The following is an 18,070-nucleotide window of genomic DNA, read 5'->3' on the forward strand; positions in this document are numbered from 1 at the left end:
AAAAACAAACTTCAGCTCCAATAGTATATGTGAATACAGCACGTTTATGGGGAGGTTAAATACAATTTTTCGGGGTGAGAGACATTCTGCATTATTACAAATCTTCCAAACGGAGAAGGTGTCCTGCAGAACACAAAATCACACCTTTACGAGTACAGCGTGCCAACATTATGACACCATCACTATTTGTTAGGCACTTACCAAACTGACGAAGGTCCAAACAGAAATTAGCTCCTTCAACCATGGTGGTATTTCGGCAAATTGTCCAGAGATTGAAATACATGTAGACAGGCAGAGAGGTAAACGCAGTAACCCCGAGCCAGGCTAGCATGAAGATGTACGTCAGCATGATGAACTGCAACGAGAAAGAACAAGACAGCAGCTGAAAGCCGTGGCAAGCGACATTACTCATTAATATGACAAGAAGCCATTTTAGAACCGAATGATTTTCTCGCGGAATAAAGGGCATCTCAGAGAGAAAATTGAAAAGTACAATCATTTTTTATTTAATTTGCATGAACACACTATTAAGGCATTAAAGTGTCGTCTTTTCTTTATGCATCGCCTTGTTTTCACTGTAAACTACTGCTATACTCTTCTGGCAGAGCCAAGGCACCAGGTGGCAGCCATTTTCTCGATATTCTTGCTGGGCTTGCATTGGTAGCGGTCTGGATTCGCTTTAATTATGCATCAAGCACGGGTCCAATTGTGCATCAAGCACAGAAGTGAGCAGGTTCCTGAGACGAGGCGCCCTTAATATGTTTCTACATTGGAAACATGAATTTCATGTAAATCTGCAGAATGAGACAACTCTCAACGGTGTGTCCTCTGCCATTTGCTTGTGCAGTCCGAATGCAATATGTATCTTGGCATTAGTCAACCTACATTTTTTTTATTCATTTAATTGAATTTCTTTTCATTTCAGCTATCTGTGTCACTTTCTTGGGGATACACATTTTTCTTCTACTTTATTCTGGGAATTAAGCTTAAAACTTGCAGTAAGCACCCCGGATAATATGTGTACTTTAGTCGCAATGAAACCAGTGGTAGACGCTTCCCTAAAATCAACCAAGAAATTAATTTCAAAAGATAAACACTCAGTTTCAAAGAGCGCCTCTCATTGAATTTTTGAGAAGATATTTACAATATACGTGATGCCACATTGTAAATGAACAGCAATACATTTTTCCCCACCCACCCGGAGTGAAAAACAGATGGTTAGCTGTACGATATTTTTACCACTCCAAAAAGTGTGGGTTAACATTGTAAACCCCATCTTGGTTCCCTTGGAAGATGTTTATTCTATCACTTGTTCAACTCCTGTGATGTCCTTTGACTTACTTCATGTGCTGCCTGAGCCATCACACATGAGTAGCTGCATTTTGTGGGAGATAAAGCTAATAGCACTATTTTTCTTTTGGCCAAAACCACCATGCAGACTACACGGTTACTTCTTTACTTTGTTCTCCATGTCTACTTTACTAACATTTTCAATTCAGTGTATAACTAGTTTCACTGACTCCTCGTCACCTCCTTTGATTTTTCCAACTCTGACAAGAACTAACACATAAGAGTACAAACTAGCGGATTATTGTACATTAGTACCCAGAGGGGTCAGGGGGATGGCAGCCTCTTAGCCAATGAGAAGGCTCAGAACGGGGGACTTTCCAGCAGTAATCCCCCTGCTTCAAGCTGCCTCATGGCTGGAGGCTGCCATTTTGCCCTGGTGCTAAATGAGGTAAGTGCTCCGTCCCCATACCCCGCTCCTCCTCCACATATTCCCCTTCCCTCCCCCCTTCCCTCCACTTACCTGTCTTTTTGCTCCTCTTTGGGGTGGACACGCAGGAAAACTTCTGTCTCCAGCGCGTCCGCTCCCGATCTGTGACACGTCGCCATGGAAAGGAGAAGGGACTACTTGTAGTCCCTTCTCCTTTCCATGGCGGCCATTTTTTCGTTTACATTCATTCTTTTTTTGGAATGGCCACCATAAAAAGCGAGAAGGGACTGTTTTCAGTGGCCTCCCATAGAAAGGGAAAACGGACTTCATGTTCTCTTCCCCGGCAGCCATTTTGTTTTATTTTTTATTTTTTCTGTTCCGAAACGCTGGAGTCTTTCAGAACAGAATAAAATAATAAGCTTTTATCACTCCAGTCTTACGGAGTGGGGTACTAATCGCAATAAGCCCCTCGCAGTGGGCTTATAACTATGGGTCCAGTGGCATTGCCTGAAGTGGTAATGCCCCCCCTGCTCGGGATTTATTGTTTAAACAGTCACTAATAATGCTATTGGTTTGGGTCCTGCATTATAAGGTAATGGAAGTGCATACCCCCTAATCACTAGGATGGGCTATGGACTAGGACTGAGGCAATAGCAAAGTCTGGGGCCGAATGCAATGCCTCATACAGTGAGCATATGACAATGAATTGCTCCTTTTGGTCGTGCAGTGATATTTGCCAAGAGATGCAGTGTATCAAAACAGCTATATAGTCAATATAGTCCACCCTGAGAGAGCTTAAAGCCCCAAAACAAAAGGAAGGTATTGAAATGGAATACAAGTGTCAGTTTCTGTTTTAGTGGGCGGATAAAACAATTAAGTTGAATTCAAGCATACATCGCAGATAATTGGGTGCTGACCAGGACAGGACAGGACATATTCATATTCATACACTTGCCCGCAGAGGCCCAATTTGATATTGTCATGCAAATGCCTATGAGGATGCTCCCTATTAAATCATGCAGTCTTCCAGAATCTTTTCTTTTGCAGCTGGTGCAAGTGGAACTAGTTCACACGACCTTTGCCAACACCCACCTGCCTAGCCCTACCACTTCCTTCTTTTATTAATTGTTAGACCACAGGGCGACTCTTACCCATTTGTCACAAGTGTAGATGAAGAAAAGGACAATTTTTGCTCCTCAGTCATCCAGTAAATCTCCCTTGAATGTGTTCACCCCTCTCTCCCAACAGTCCATCCCCACTAGCACCACTAATCACCAATCACACCACCCAGCAACATCATGGTCACGACATAGCAACAACATCGCCTAGACCACTTCTGCACTCCATCATCCACTAATACACGAAAACCGATGTCTGCCAACATGCGCTCAGCAATCAACTGCACAGCAGACATTACCAACCTCATCATCACACACGACCTGTATGCCATCTACCTCACCGAGAACTGGATGGCATTCACCTCCACCCAAAACCTAGAAGTCCTCATCCCCAATGGCTAAGGCATTCTAGAATGAGATTGTCAAAACAAGATGGACAGGGGCCTTGCCATCATTCACAAGCCATCATGTCCATGCACTCAAGTGGATGTTGCCACCATCAGCTCTTTCAAAAAACGCTCCACTCCTCTACAGACCTACCAAGCCCAACACCTCCTTCATCGGAGACTTCACACATTTGTTCAACTTCTCAAACATGCCAACAACATCTTCTTTGGTGACATCAACATCCCTGGCAACCCAGCAACCAAGTCCTTCTCAACACACTGAACCCACACAGCACACACAACACATAATGCACAGAAAAGGTAGTATCCTCATCCTCATCATTACCACCCTGCCCACCCTCCGTCAAAGCTTTCCAATCCCGCTCGACTTGTTGGACTATCTGGTTATCCCCTTTGACATTAGTCAAACCACTCAAGTCCAGCACACCCATCGGAAACCCAGCAAACACGCCTTTCGCATCATTCAATAACTTCCCAGCAGAAACTCTCACAGAAGACCTCACCAACCGCCATTTCATATGGGCTGATGTACCTCAGAAGAACAAGCACTGTGACTTCCAAGAACTCAACACCACACTTAAAACCAACATCAACTGACATTCCCTGGTGAACCAATGTACCCTCAAGTCTAATCTTTCCACATTCTGGTACACTAAAGAATCAAACCTCAACAAAAGAACCATCACAAAACAAGAAAAGACTTGGGACAATGCAACAGCTCATCTGACCTCACCCCGCTCAAGGCACTTGGTGCTACTCGCTGATGACTGATCAGCACTGAAATGTCTAACATGACCTGCCAGTACATAGACACCACTGTCACAGCTGGCAGCACACCACAAATCCCATCTCGCAAAACCATCGCTACCTAGACACCTTTCAAGACTGTCACCATAGAAGACCTACATGCCGCCTAGCATCCCACAAGGCCATATCGTACTCAGGACCCTTCTGATGAAGCACTCCTGCCTTACCTTGCAATCATCAACATCTCTATCACTCAAGGAATCTTACCCTGACCACCAAGACTGGACGAATCCTCTTGCATCTCAAGAAACCAACACACGACCCAGCATCCTCATCAACTACCGTCCCATCATCCATATTCTCTTCCCAGGTAAGAACCTTGAGAAAGCAGTAACAAAGCAATTCCTCCTACACCTTTATGCCAAAGACCTTTTAAACTCCTACCAATCTGGCTACAGACCCAGATGCAGCAAAGAAACGGCTGCCATCAAGGTGATTGATGATGACCTTAACGTCCTCGAAGATGACAATTTGTTCCTTGTGGTTCTCCTCATCCTCTCAGCCGTGTTCAACACAGTAGACTACCATACACTCACCGACCTTCTACATCGCTGCACGGGGATCAGCAAGATCACACGCAGCTGGTTCAAATTATGGATGCATGGAAAAGTAGAGTTAGTATTCAGCCGAAAACCGAATAGTTGTCTAAAGTATTCGGCCAAAGCCAAATACAGAGCTGAATAGTTGCCTGTTTAATACATTGAGTTTCTGACACAAAAAAGTACACTTTGTAAATTAAAAAACACATGTTGAAATATGTGTAGCCATTTTTTTAAAGTTAAACATTGTTATTTTCCCTCGTCAAGAGACTCATCAAATGGTACAAAACATTAAAATCTGAAAAATTAATGCAGGTTAGCAAATAAACAATCATAATTAACAAGTCAACAAGATTTCATCAAAATTAAACATTAAATAAAGGAAGAAAAGAAGAAAAGAGAGAAAGAAGAAAAGAAATTTAAAGAAATGTAAAATATAATTTAAAGTATGCGCACATTTAATAAAATTGGTTATATAGTTAAAACATTAACAATATGTTTCAAGAAATGATCCCCAAATGTCTGTAAATGTATCAGTGTTTCCAGACTGCTTGTAAATTGTCCTCTCATATGTAGATATGGTTAATAATTCATCCACCCAATCATCAATACAAAAGGAGGCCACTGACTTCGATGCCCTTAGGATAATTCTTTTTGCCACCATACAAGCTTGGAGTAGCCACACTTGTTTTGTAAAATGTTACGTCCTCCAATGGATATACACCTCAAAGAATCATAATAGACGCATTCATTGCAATAGTGCAGCTTAAAACCAGGCCCAATCTCTCACAAATTCCTTTCCACAAGTCTCTTCTTTTTGGGCAGGCCCAGAGTAAATGACCTAAGGAGCCTCTGTCCAGGTTGCATTTTCTGCATTGGTCAGTGTCAATAAGGTGTCTTTTGAACACACTTTCTGGATTCCAATAGGTCCTGAAGACGGGTTTAGTCCCCAATCCAGCAATCCTGATCGATTCTTTCACCTAGCTCATTAGCCCAGACATTGGCCAACTCAGGATCTCCTTTCCGACTGGACAGAAGTATGCCATACATTGTGGCAGTTGGATGTAGCGCACGTTTGCATAGCTCCAGCTCCCTCCATGCTGTATTCTGAGACATCATTTGCGCAGGATTTATTTTGGCAGCAATGATCCTCCTAAATTGTTTGTACTATGTGTAGGTGCAATCGCTCAAGTCAAAATCATTGCACAGACGTGCGAAGGGAAACCAATTTCCATCCACAATCAGATCTTTAATATATCTGATTCCTCCCAGGAGCCAAGATAGCCAGAAGAGTACTTTTCCATTGCTGGTTAGCCAGATCGATGTGTCCAAGAACAGGTGCGGATCACTTCCAATCCAGCACAACATGTGGCACCAGCACTCAAGCAGGAATGCTGTCAGGGGGTTCTTAAATCGAGAAGGTCTAGTCACTGTGGTCAACAAGGCTTTAGGAGCTAGGTGTAAGACACCATTACACTCCTCTACGATCTGATTCAGTAGATCTTGCTCAGTAACTACAGTCTGACTTAAATGTCTAACAGAAAATGCAAGATGGTAATCGTAGAAGCTCGGCAGATTCATACCGCCTTGTGTCAGTGGCAGCTGCATTTTCCATAGAGCTAACCTCAGCAGTTTGCCATCCCAAAGGAACCTTTGTATAGCACTATCCAGTTCTTTAAAAATCTGTCTTTGTGTCTTAATAGGAAACATTGAGAGAATATAGTTTATTCTTGGCGCTATGTTCATTTTAATGCAGTTATTTTGGCCCCACAGTGATAGTTTCAGAAGTGCCCACCTGTCCATGTCAGATTTAAGCTTGAGTATTATAGAAACAATGTTCATTCTTGGCAGTCTCTCAATCTTGGAGCTGATCCAGATTTCAAGGTATTTCATTTTTTCAGGGCACCATATAAAGTCAAACATTATCGAAAATCACCGGCTATCTTTCATTTAGTTCAGAATACCAGTGTTAGGATCATTAAGAAACATCAGCAAATCATCTGCATAGAGCCACATTTCGTTCCAGCTACACCTTTTCCAATTTCATGGATATCCTCATTTGACTGCAGCATCACCACCAATGGTTCCATAGCTAGGATAAACAGTAGAAGAGATTGCGGGTAACCTTGCCAAGTCCCCCTGTTTAGTCTGAAGGGATCAGAGATCAGTCCATTTGTTGTGAGTACACTGGTATTAGGGTCAGTATATAAAAGCCTCACCCATTGCCTGAAGTTCACCCAAAAACCCATTTTCTTTAAGCACTCGAATAGGTATGGCCGTTCAACCCTATCAAAGGCCTTCTATGCATCAAGAGAGACCACTGCAGTAGGACACATTTCCTTACATCCATTATCAATTGCCTGGAGCCTCATATTATACGCCGCCGATCTTCCTGTGACAAATCCCACCTGGTTATCATGCACTTGTGATGGCACAACTGGCTTTGGCCATTAACTTCACCAAGAGCTTGCAATCAGTGTTAATCAGGCATGTTGGTCTAGAATCTCCACATCGTATTGGTTATTTGTCTTTCTTTCAAAACAGTTACCAAGGCATGTCGCAAAGAGTCCGGCAAGGACCCTGTTTTGAATGATGAGGTGAAAACATCACACAGTAGCTGGAGGGTGCAATCAGGTAAGATCCGGTCAAATTCAGCAGGCAATACATCAGCACCCGGCCTTTTTGCCACCTCAGAGGATTGGAACTGCCAGGTGAAAATCCTCCACAGTTATTGTGTTCTCTAAGAGCATGGCTTTCTCATTAGACAGCCGTGGGAGCACAACACAGTCTAGAAAGGATTTTATTGCATTCTGGTCACAACTTATTTCTGATTTGTAAAGTTCTTCATAAAATCCCCTAAATATTTCATTTATGCTCCTCTGATGTTTCACCAGATTGCCGGATGAATCTCTTATCACAGTAACACATCGTTCACTCTCTGTAACCTTCAGCCTGTGTACAAGTAGTCTTCCAGCCTTTTCACCATTTTCAAAGTAATCGATTTTACTCCTGAATAAAGCATAGCCAATCTGGTCTGACTTCATTTTATTTAACTCATATTTCTTCTTTCTTAGTTCAGACCTTACATTCTGGTCCTGATTCATCACATATTGTTTCTCCAGTTTTTTTGCTTCTTGAGATAATCTCTTCATTTCTTTCTCGTTCATTTTCCGGAATTTCCCTGTTTCGGACATGAACACACCTTACATATAGCACTTCATTGTCCCCCAGACAGTTGAAACAGCGATATCATCAGTTCTGTTGATTACAATAACGTTCTCAACTTCATTCCCAATTTCCTCTTTGATATGCTCATTCTGTAATATGGCTGTGTTCATTCTCCACCTGAAAGATTTACTTAGTGTGTATTGTAAGGAGAGGCATAAAGATATCGGTTTGTGATAAGAAACCCTGATGATACCTATATCAGAGTAATACCAGCTTGGTGTCAAGCACCCAAATGTCAGAAAAAGATCAATATGTGAGTAACATCATGACTTGCAGAGTGAATGCTGTAATCTCGTTGAGATGGGTTTTCCAGATGCCAGATATCAGCTAGGTGTAACTTATCTATCCATTTCCCAAGACATCTTCTACTTCTCTTTGGTATTCTAGATCTATCTCAACTGGAGCGATCAAGTAATGAGTCCAAAACCAATTTAAAATCTCCCGCTAGAATAACAAAATCAACTTTGCAATTTTGGGTATATTGTGCAAGTACATGAAAACAAAATTAGATCATCTGTATTGGGTGCATATATATATTGCATAACAATATCACAGTCTTGTATCTTAACTGTAACCAAAACAATTTCCCCTTCTTTGTCAGTGCTGCTGGACACTACCTTTATCTGTAGATTCCTTTTTATTAAAATTGAGACTCCCCCTTTTGTTAGATGTGAGAGTTGAAAAGTATGTTTGACCCTTTTTGATTCTGATATTTCTATATTTCTGACGAGGGCTCACCCTACGGCGTCCCCACTGGATCCGATTCCTTCTGCCTTAATGTACTCTATCTACTCTCCTCTGATTTGCTACCTCACTGTTCTAATTAACTGCTCACTTGGATCTTTTATTTTCCCATCCTTGTTTAAACATGCTGTAATGATATGATATGATATAATATGGCATTTGTAACGCGCCTATACACAAGTGTTTCAATTGGCGCGATGAGGCAATGAAGGGGGAACAGAGGGACGACAGATACAACGATCTAACAAGGCTAAGTGACATTGAGATTGCGCAAGTGCAGGGAAGGGGGAGGGGAAAAGTGCCAGGGTAAAGTGGAGGGGGCAGTGCTGTAAATGGGATCAAAACAACAACAAGAAGTGTGGCCAGCAGGTGGCAGGTGCAAGGGTAAGTGCAGACAGCAGGTGTCCAAAAGTGCAGGTAGGGGGACTGTAGGGTTACAGATGCAGACCCAAGTACAAGGGTTGCCAGGAAGCAGTGTGGGTGTGCAACTGGGCAGGTAGGGGCCTAGGCCCATAAACAGAGGGTAGCCAGGTGACCAGTGAAGTATGAGACAGGAAATCAGCAGGGGAGAGCAAGAGAGAAGGCAGAAGCAAAGAGGAAGGTCTTGAGGTGCTTCCGGAACCGGAGATGGTTCTCCTCAAGTTTCAGATAAGCAGGGAGGCTATTCCAGATGGAGGTCCCAGCCAAAGAAAGAGATCTATCACCAACTCGTTGCTTAGAGAAGCGACTGACACTGAGGGAGTTGGAGGTGGAGAACTGAAGAGCTGGAGTAGGAAGGAATTTATAAAGAGAGAGTTGGAGGTATTGAGGACCCAGGCCCCAGAAGGCTTTGTGGACAATGCAGAGGGTCTTAAACTTAATCCTTGCAGTCACTGGGAGCCAATGCAGAGATTCCAGTGCTGGAAAGATATGATCCCTGGGCTTGTGGCCAAGGACAAGTCATGCCGTCCCGTTCTGGATGATTTGCAGAGGGCTGAGAGTAGAAGCGGGCAGATTTTGAAGGAGGCTGTTGCAGTAATCCAGCCTAGAGAGAACCCGAACTCTAGAGACAGTGAGCTTCTGGGGGGAGAAGAGAAAAGGAAGAATACCTCTGAGGAGGTGCAGTTGGTAGTTTGACTTCTTAGAGACATCAGAGATGTGAGGAGAAAATGAGAGTGTGGAGTTGAAGATGACCCAGAGGTTCTTAGCCTCACAGGTGGGAGCAGGAAGAGGGCCAAGGGAGGCCGACCAGAGAGTTACAAGAAAGGAGGCTGCAGGATGAGGATGAGTAGAATCTGTGTCTTAAAGGCATTAAGGCAGAGATCGTTGGTGGCATACCACTCCTGGATAGCAGATAGACAGTCAGAGATGAGAGAAGGAGAGGAGGCAGCAGAGGGGAGCCTGAAAACAAGCTGAGTGTCATCCACATAGCACTGAAAGTTGGAGCAGAGTGCAGCAATGTGGTTGGCGAGAGGTGCCAGGTACTGGTTGAACAGCCAGGGAGGGAAGTTAGATCTCTGGGGAACACCACAGGTAGAGAGTGAGATAGAAGAAAGGAAGGACCCAAGTTGGACCTCAGAGGGTCGATCAGAGAGGAATGAGGTCAGCCAGGCCAGGGTGTGATGGTGATACCCATGTCTTCACATAAAAAATTGAGAAGGATGGCATGTTTTACTGTGTCAAAGGCAGAAGAGAGATAGAGTAAGCTGTGGACAGATGGGAGATTAGAATGAAAGTTAGAGAGCAGACCTTCACGGATGTTCAGGAGAACTGTTTTCGTGCTTCTGGCTGGCTGCTCTGACTGATGGTCATGGAGACAACCAACAGATTCAGGAGTTTGCCCAGGAAAGGACTGATGGAGAACGAGTGACAGTTAGCCGGGCATGAGGGGTCGGTTGAGGGTTTCTTGAGAAGAGGGTGTACAAGAGAGTGCTTCGGGGGGAAGGGAAGGCTCCAGTGGTTCCATTCCTATTCTTAAGAAGCCTTTTGTGAGCCCTTCTTATTCCACAAATGTATGTCCTATTTCTCTGCTCCCTTTTCTGTCTAAACTTCTTGAGAGTCTATGCTTGAGTTTCTTTTTTTCTTCATCTTAATCGTCTTCTTCCTCCTCTCCAGTGTGGTTTACGCACTGCTCATTGTGCTGAATCTGCTCTAATACACCTCTCCAACTCTTTCATTTTCTGCAAGGCATGACGATCTTCCATTCTTATTCTACTTCATCTTTCTGCTGCTTTTGATCCTCTAGATTACACTATTCTGCTTTCTTCTCTTGGTTTATCAGGCTATGTGCTTAGCTCATTTAAATCCTATCTTTCCGACAGCACTTATTCTGTTTCTTGGGTGGCCAGTCTTCTTCTTCTTACCCCATACTCTATGGTGTTCCACAAAGTTCTGTTCTTGGATCTCTTCTCTTTTCTTGATATGAAATTCCTCTATCTGACCTTATTTCCTAATTTAAAATGTCTTGCTATTTTTATGCTTATTATTCACAAATCTTCTTCTCTTTCTCTACATGTTCTTCTTCCCTTCATAACACTGTTTCCTCTGCTTGCGTTCAAGTCCTGGATGGCCCCCTCAATTTCTTCATCTCAACCGATATACAGCTGAGGTTCTTTTCTCTTCTACATCTTCCCCTACGCCTGTCTGTCCTCCCTCTGATCTTCTTTTCCTCCATCCTTTATTTCTTTTTCATCCTCTGCTTAAAGTCTTGGTGTCACATTTGACCCTTACCTTTTCTTCTCCCTACATATTTCCAATACTGATCACTGCGTCCATTTGTACAATCTTTGCCATGCCTTTTCTATCATTTCAGGCTACTAGACCTTTCATCCACTCCATTGTTTTTTCTCATTGAAACTATCACTCAGTTCCTTTACTAGGTCTTCCTAAAACTCATGTTACTTCTCTACGCTGTTTTTAATTCTGCTTTTCGCTTGCTTTTTCAACTTCCCTTTCGTTATTCTATTACCCCTTTTCTTCACTCAGTTTCTATGCTCTCACTCGATCTCTAACATATTTTTCACTTTCTTGGTTTCATCTACAAAGCCCTCCATGGACTGGCTCCCTCGTATTTTTGCTCGTTTGCTTCTTTTTATTCTACTCTGTGTTCACTTTAGTCTGAATCTCTTTTTCTTCTGTCGGTTTCTAAGCCACCTTGCGCTTTTTGCCTCCAAACACTGGAACTCTATTCCCCTTCCTATTTGTGCATCATCTGCCTATGTTATCATTTTCTCATAGTTTAAAACCAATCTTCTTCTTTCTCTCTCTCAACTAGCTGAATTGTTTGATGTGCCATCATATTCATTTCTATTGCACTGTGTAAATTATTTAACTTTGGTAAACCACTTTGGCGAAAGTGCTCTATAAATAAAATAAGATACAAATACAATGTGCACCACCTCACTATCCTCCGAAGGCATTGCAGCAAATGTTGGTCATCTACTAAACAAAATGTTAGCATGCTGGATGGGGAAGTTGGACCTCATTCAACAACTTTCTTCGCTCACTAGCGTCACCTGCTTGCTGAGCCACCTTAACATGTGGGACAAAGACTTTTCCTCTGGAAATGCACAAGTGGCCATCAATATCATGGACTGTCTAGACATGATGGAGCTCATCCCAGTCATGGAGGCATTGGCAGCCTTGACCTATTGTTCACAATGAATGATGATATTAGTATGACAGACTACCAGCCTTTTATTTGTGTTCATCTGTGTTCTACAGCATTCACTCTCCATCAGGAACACAGAGAAGCCTGGCACTGAAACATGAGCAATGCCATGCCTTCTCCACCATAGGCATTCAGCCGCGAAATTCAACATCTGTTAAGCTACATGCCTTCTGTGTGGGAACATCATCATGAGTCGCTGCTTCAAAGCTACTTGCCACTGTTGATGCCTGGTGAGGCAGAAGCTTGATTGATTTTCCTTGTATTTCCTTGCAGAAGGGCATGGAATATAGCAGTTCAGCGTGGACTTCTCATTTTGGGGTGGGACTAAGATGGGTTTGCATATGGGCTTTCCCATTCTGTAATGGTGTTGGCAACCTAAACAATGATGGCATGGAATGCTCTTCAGAATATTTGTCAGTTGTGATGATGGATTTCAAGTGTTCCATTAGTTGAATTTTAGTTGTTTGAGTTTAATACAAACGTTTGAAAGGTATAACACCAGTTTATCCCTGAGCTTGGAGTGTGTGAAGTGCCTCCAGCCTTCAACTGAGTGATGGCAGGTAATGAGTCTGACCATGTCTATGTTTGCTGGTAGCACTGTTCGACTTTATGTGTTTTAACATTAATGGCTGGATTGATCCTTTTTGGGTGGGACCAAGAATGGTTTATTGATGGGATTTTTTTTTACTTCTGAATGTCAGATTATATGGTAAAATGGCCGAACAAAAGGCTACTTGGATTGATTGATTCAAAATTTGTATCCACCGCATTTTGGCTGTTTTAGCAAATCCTCAAACACCACATGATTGCCTGCAATTTGTTCACCTCAATCTGAAAGGTTTTGTGTTGTCAGTCAAGCACTAGCCAGCGACCTTTTCCATGCAAGAGTGGCCACCTACCTTCTGATGTTCATCTCAACGAAATAGGTATTGCGTCTTGGAAAAGTGGACTCATGTTCTCTCCATAGCATGGGAAATCGAATTGGGTCCACCTTTCTATGCCTATAAACATGGTTGCCAATTTAGTCACTGACCTTTCCTTCAGGGCACAGTTAAGGTAGCCACAAAAGGTATATGTATTTCTTGCATCTTTGGATTGTTGTGGCTTCTCATCCCTACAAAATACTGTGCACAAAAAACCTTTTTTCTCACATTCGTCTTATCTTGTCGTAGTCGCTGTGCTGGGATTTGTGTGGCTTGTCTCGAAAAACCCTCCATAAAATGCAGAGATTGAACTACTTCCCCATCCATCTCGCCTTGGGCCTGTAGCATATTTATCCAGCATCAAAGTCCCTCTAGTTACTGCTGGTAAAGTAGTGTATTGATGGTAAGGCTCTACATCGTTCATTCAGCTTAACATGGCTCTGCATTTGGCACCCTTCCTACGCGTTCACTCATAACCAACAAGACATGTAATGTTGGCTTTCCAAAATGCTACAGCCATCTGCCAGATCATGTACAAGAATATTGGTGGTAGGATCCTGCACTCTCCATCATGCTTCACCGTGCAAAGCAGAAACCAGGTTTGCAAACTGCAAAGCAGAAACCAGGGTTGCAAGCAACTAAGCACCTTCCCTTAAACCTGGTTAGCTGAGGTGCCGAAAGGTTGTGAAGAAGTATGTGTTAAAGTCTGCCCTTATCTCATGGGGGGGTCTCATGCATACCAGCATCCTTCCATCACACCACCGTGTTGTACCCCTGGCTCTCAGAAGTGAGCCTATGTCCGTTTGTGCATGCTAAAAGAAATGGCAATAAAATAAAATATGATCACGTCCTTGGTCCATTTATTAATTTAGGTTTACTTCCACAAGATTTGATTGTTCTTATGTATCAAGGTGAGTACTGATGTTCTCTATTCAGCGTCCACAACTGTAGTTTTAAAGCACACATGTCTTCATGTTTGTGTGTACTCTTCTGTTGATAGCTCGGCCACACTCACTGCTAATCCATCACAGAGGTGCTGGGTCATGCGAGAAACAAACACGTTTTAACAAAGCAAAGTGATACAGAATCGGATGTCGAGATAGTGGACGATATATCTCACAATTGCCAGACACGTGCCTTCTGATGTGGCATTGGTTGCTGTTTAGCTGAGGAGACTATTTTGCACCACATCATTTTTAAAACCTTTATTGTTTAAAATGAATGGGTAAAAACGGAAAATAGCTTGATAATGTGCTCTCCTTTCAAAGTAATGTTCTTTACTTTCAGGGAAATACTGAGGTTCTAATCGCACTCTAAACTTGAACGTGTCTGTCAGATATTGCCATGGTTTCAATGTTCTGAATGATAGGCGGGATAAAATTGACTATATATATATATATATATATACCCTTAAAGAAACGAATGAATGACAGTGCAAACAATAGTATCAAAACATGTGGCTTAACTGGGAGGTGGAACAGTTACTATACGGAACAAATTGTTTTGTTCTCAACTGCTTAACATTTAAAATATCGAGAAAGAGGTAACTTTGGGGCACATTATGCAGAGGTTTGGCAGATCAGCACTTTTGCTGGTTGTCAAAAAACACTGCATGAGACCACAATTACGCACAGAAACCCTTTGAAACTGTGAGAACTGAATTGGCAATATGTTCCCATTACCAACATTCACGCAGAGCACATGACCGTTAGACGGTCTTTCATAAAACAAGTAAACGTGACTGAAAAATATCTCATGTATTCACGGAATGGACGATGTCTCTCTCTCACTTGTGCTCTGAATCTCAATTGCCCATGTCCAGACACAGGGTAGGTGTGTAGATAGAAAGGGAATGCACAGACTATTGTACTTGTTTCTTAATGCTTATCAGCGCATGGAAGTCATTGCTGACTTCCTCTGGGCCAATAAGGCGCTCGAATACAGTGAATGCCTACTGTTATTTACTCCGTTCCCAACATAGGGCCTGATTCACAGAGCGTTTTCCAATGGGATTTCACCATTGTAAAATGCTTCTGTGAATCAGGCCTTTAATGTTGATTTCAGCATTTTCTGCATTCTAGAAACAGCAATGCAATCAATGTCCATGAAAAAAAAATATATTCAAAAATACCTCCTCTCTGCGAGTATCTTTTTGCCACTGCACTTTTCAACATGACAGGCAGCAAGCCATTTAACCAGTGCTTAATTTGTTAGAATATAAATGCCAGGGCTCAAATGTGTTCTTGCATGGGCGGAGGGGCAGCTCACCGTCTACTGTTGACACCACCCACTGTTACTACATACAGTGTCACACGGCTGCTCAATACAGTGTCAACATATTTGGAATTAAAACCCTAACTTGCATTGTTTCATTGAGGGTGAAATCAATATAAAATTTTAGGTGTGTCTCAAAATAAAATACATGTTTAAGTGTTTCTTTAAAACACGTCATTGTTGAAATTTTGCTCTAATCCCATCAGTGTCAAGCGGATCATGTTAACCATCAAACCACAGGAAAAAAGAGCAAAAATGTACTCCTATTGTAAATTGTTGGACAAATGTAGGGAAAATCATTACTGAACTGATGAGTTGCCTGTCACACTGCAGCAAGATCGTCTTGCTTAGGTTGGCACTAATGACTGGCTCTCCTCTTCGATATGGGTCTTTTCACTGACTTTGCCCATGTGTTGGGGCTGTTGGCTGGTGACTGTCCAGTTGTTGTCAACCCATCTGGTTACTTATTACACTAGAGAATTTGCATCAATGTCATGCGGACTGAGTGGAGCAGTGTGTGGACATGGCCAGCATCAATGCCCAGCATTGTCACCTTGCATCTCATTGTTTTCATGAAAATGGATAAACAGGCCTGCACGGCCAACCTGGGTCATCAAGGGTGTGAATAAAAAAGTGTCAGCCCTGGATGCAGAGACCTTGGCCAGTGATCACTGCTGTTTATTGTTATGTTACTATGACTGACTGACAGTTAAAATAATAAAGTTGCCAAAACACAACAACATAATCAAACTGGGATCACAATTAAGTGCCAGAGTTTAGACATAAGTGCCAGGGATGAGCCCCAAATATTAAGCAATGCATTTAACGCTAAAAGGGGAAACCTAAAACATGGAAAAATGCTTTACTTTATATGGAGGGTATGCTACTTTCAAACCTGTTCCAGTTCAACGAAGATAGAACTTTATAAAGATAACCTTGTTATATAAATACTACAAAATAAAACCACATTGAATTTACCAACATTTTTGTCCATTAAGCTTATTCGCCATAAACTAACATTTTATTTCATCACCATAGCAACAACACCTATATTGCTATTCACATTATTTGCTAATAGTTTTATAATGACCCTTCCCCCAACGTAAGGCTTAAAGGTTATGACCCCTCCTATGGTCTACAGGTTATAATCTTCAGTCTCAACAATGCTGACATAGGGCCTCATTCCGAGTTAGGCGGTAAGGGTTAACGGTCACCGGTAATGTTGCCGGTGCCGGTAAACCCTTACCGCCCAATGCCAAGGTCCCTTAGCGAGACCCGCAAAGGACGTGTGGTCTGACCACACGTCATTTGTGGGTCCCGTTAAGGGACCAGGGCGCTAATAACGGGCCCGGTATTTGCAGGCCCGTAATAAGTGCCTTCCCCATTCCCATTGAGCCCTATGGGGGCTCAAATGGGAATGGGGAATAGTCTACAGAATGGGGACTTACCGGGTCGTCCAAGGTCGGAATGACCCGTTAAGTCCCCATTCTGTCTGACCGGACCCGGACCCGGGTTTGTAATGACCCCCATTGCCTTTCTTCAGAGAAAATGGCGTGCTACTATTTTGCACTGAAACAGCTACTCAGTGAAGTAAATAACATTTATCAGGAGAAGGTATTTCCGCATACCAGTAAGCATTCTGAAAAGCTTTTTCTTTTATTATGAAAAAAAAGTAAAACTCATTTTCATAAAAACAAGACATACTGGGCCTGATCACGACTTTTGCGGTTTTAGCCCTACCGCCAAACTCCCCAGCGCTAATAGCGCCGGATCACGAGTTTGGCGGTAATGTAATTCCCCATTCCCCATTGAGCCCATTCGGGAATGCCCCATTCCCCATTGGGCTCAATGGGGAATTTTCGCGCTCTTACCGCCGGCGGATTACCCGCCGCTGGTAATAGAGCGAATTTTCAGCAGATTTCCCCCCAGCTCAGAGCTGGGGCGAAATCCGCCGAAGTCCTGATTTGGCGGACCCTTAAATCCGGCGGTAATAGCACTACTGCTGGATTTAAGGGTTACCGCCAAAGTCGTGATCAGGCCCACTGGTCCTGATTCATGGAATTATTTGTGTGTAAAACGGGGATTTGCGTGCCATTGTGCCTGCAAATCTCCATTCATCAAACAGGGATTTGCGGGCAGAAAGGCATGTAAATCCCTGTTTTACACACAAATAATTCCATGAATCAGGGCCTTTGTGTACATAACAAAGCTTGACCTATGGAACCAGACCCTTATAACGAATTTGGGGGGGTTGGGAAAGGACAGATAAGGGTTTGGGTGTGTAGTGAATAGGTAAAAATAGGCGGAGGAAGGGGGGGTTGGAGGGGTTGAAGGGGAACCCTCCAAAACATTTTTCGATGAATATTTTCGTTATAATGTACACGTTTAAGTGCCAGGCGTTGAAATATACGGTGATGAAATGACATAGAACCCACAGATCTTGCTGATCCGACGATGTCATTTCTAACTGTTTGAACACCACCCCATCCGTGCCCCCTTGTGACTGTCTTTTTTTAGAAAGAATTACACATGTTTTGGCCATGTGTAATTGTTTCTATTGTTTGTGACAAAAAGTACTTTGTAAGATTGCTGACATGGTCTAATAGGACTAATTACAGTAGCATTGATTCAGCGGTGTTGTAATGTTTTCAACAATCAACTCGA

General features: G+C 42.8%; 1 protein-coding gene across 1 annotated transcript in view; it reads right to left on the reverse strand.

Annotated features, from left to right (window-relative positions):
* The window catches only part of GPM6A (glycoprotein M6A), a 726,200-nt gene that overhangs the window by 176,170 nt on the left and 531,960 nt on the right, over positions 1-18,070 (reverse strand). The window contains exon 4 of the mRNA XM_069631438.1: positions 202-355. Within this exon, the coding sequence (XP_069487539.1) occupies positions 202-355 (154 nt within the window). The remainder of the gene's footprint in view (positions 1-201; positions 356-18,070) is intronic.

Source organism: Ambystoma mexicanum, chromosome 6q (genome assembly GCF_040938575.1).
Source record: "Ambystoma mexicanum isolate Mex_15411 chromosome 6q, UKY_AmexF1_1, whole genome shotgun sequence".
NCBI lineage: Eukaryota > Metazoa > Chordata > Amphibia > Caudata > Ambystomatidae > Ambystoma > Ambystoma mexicanum.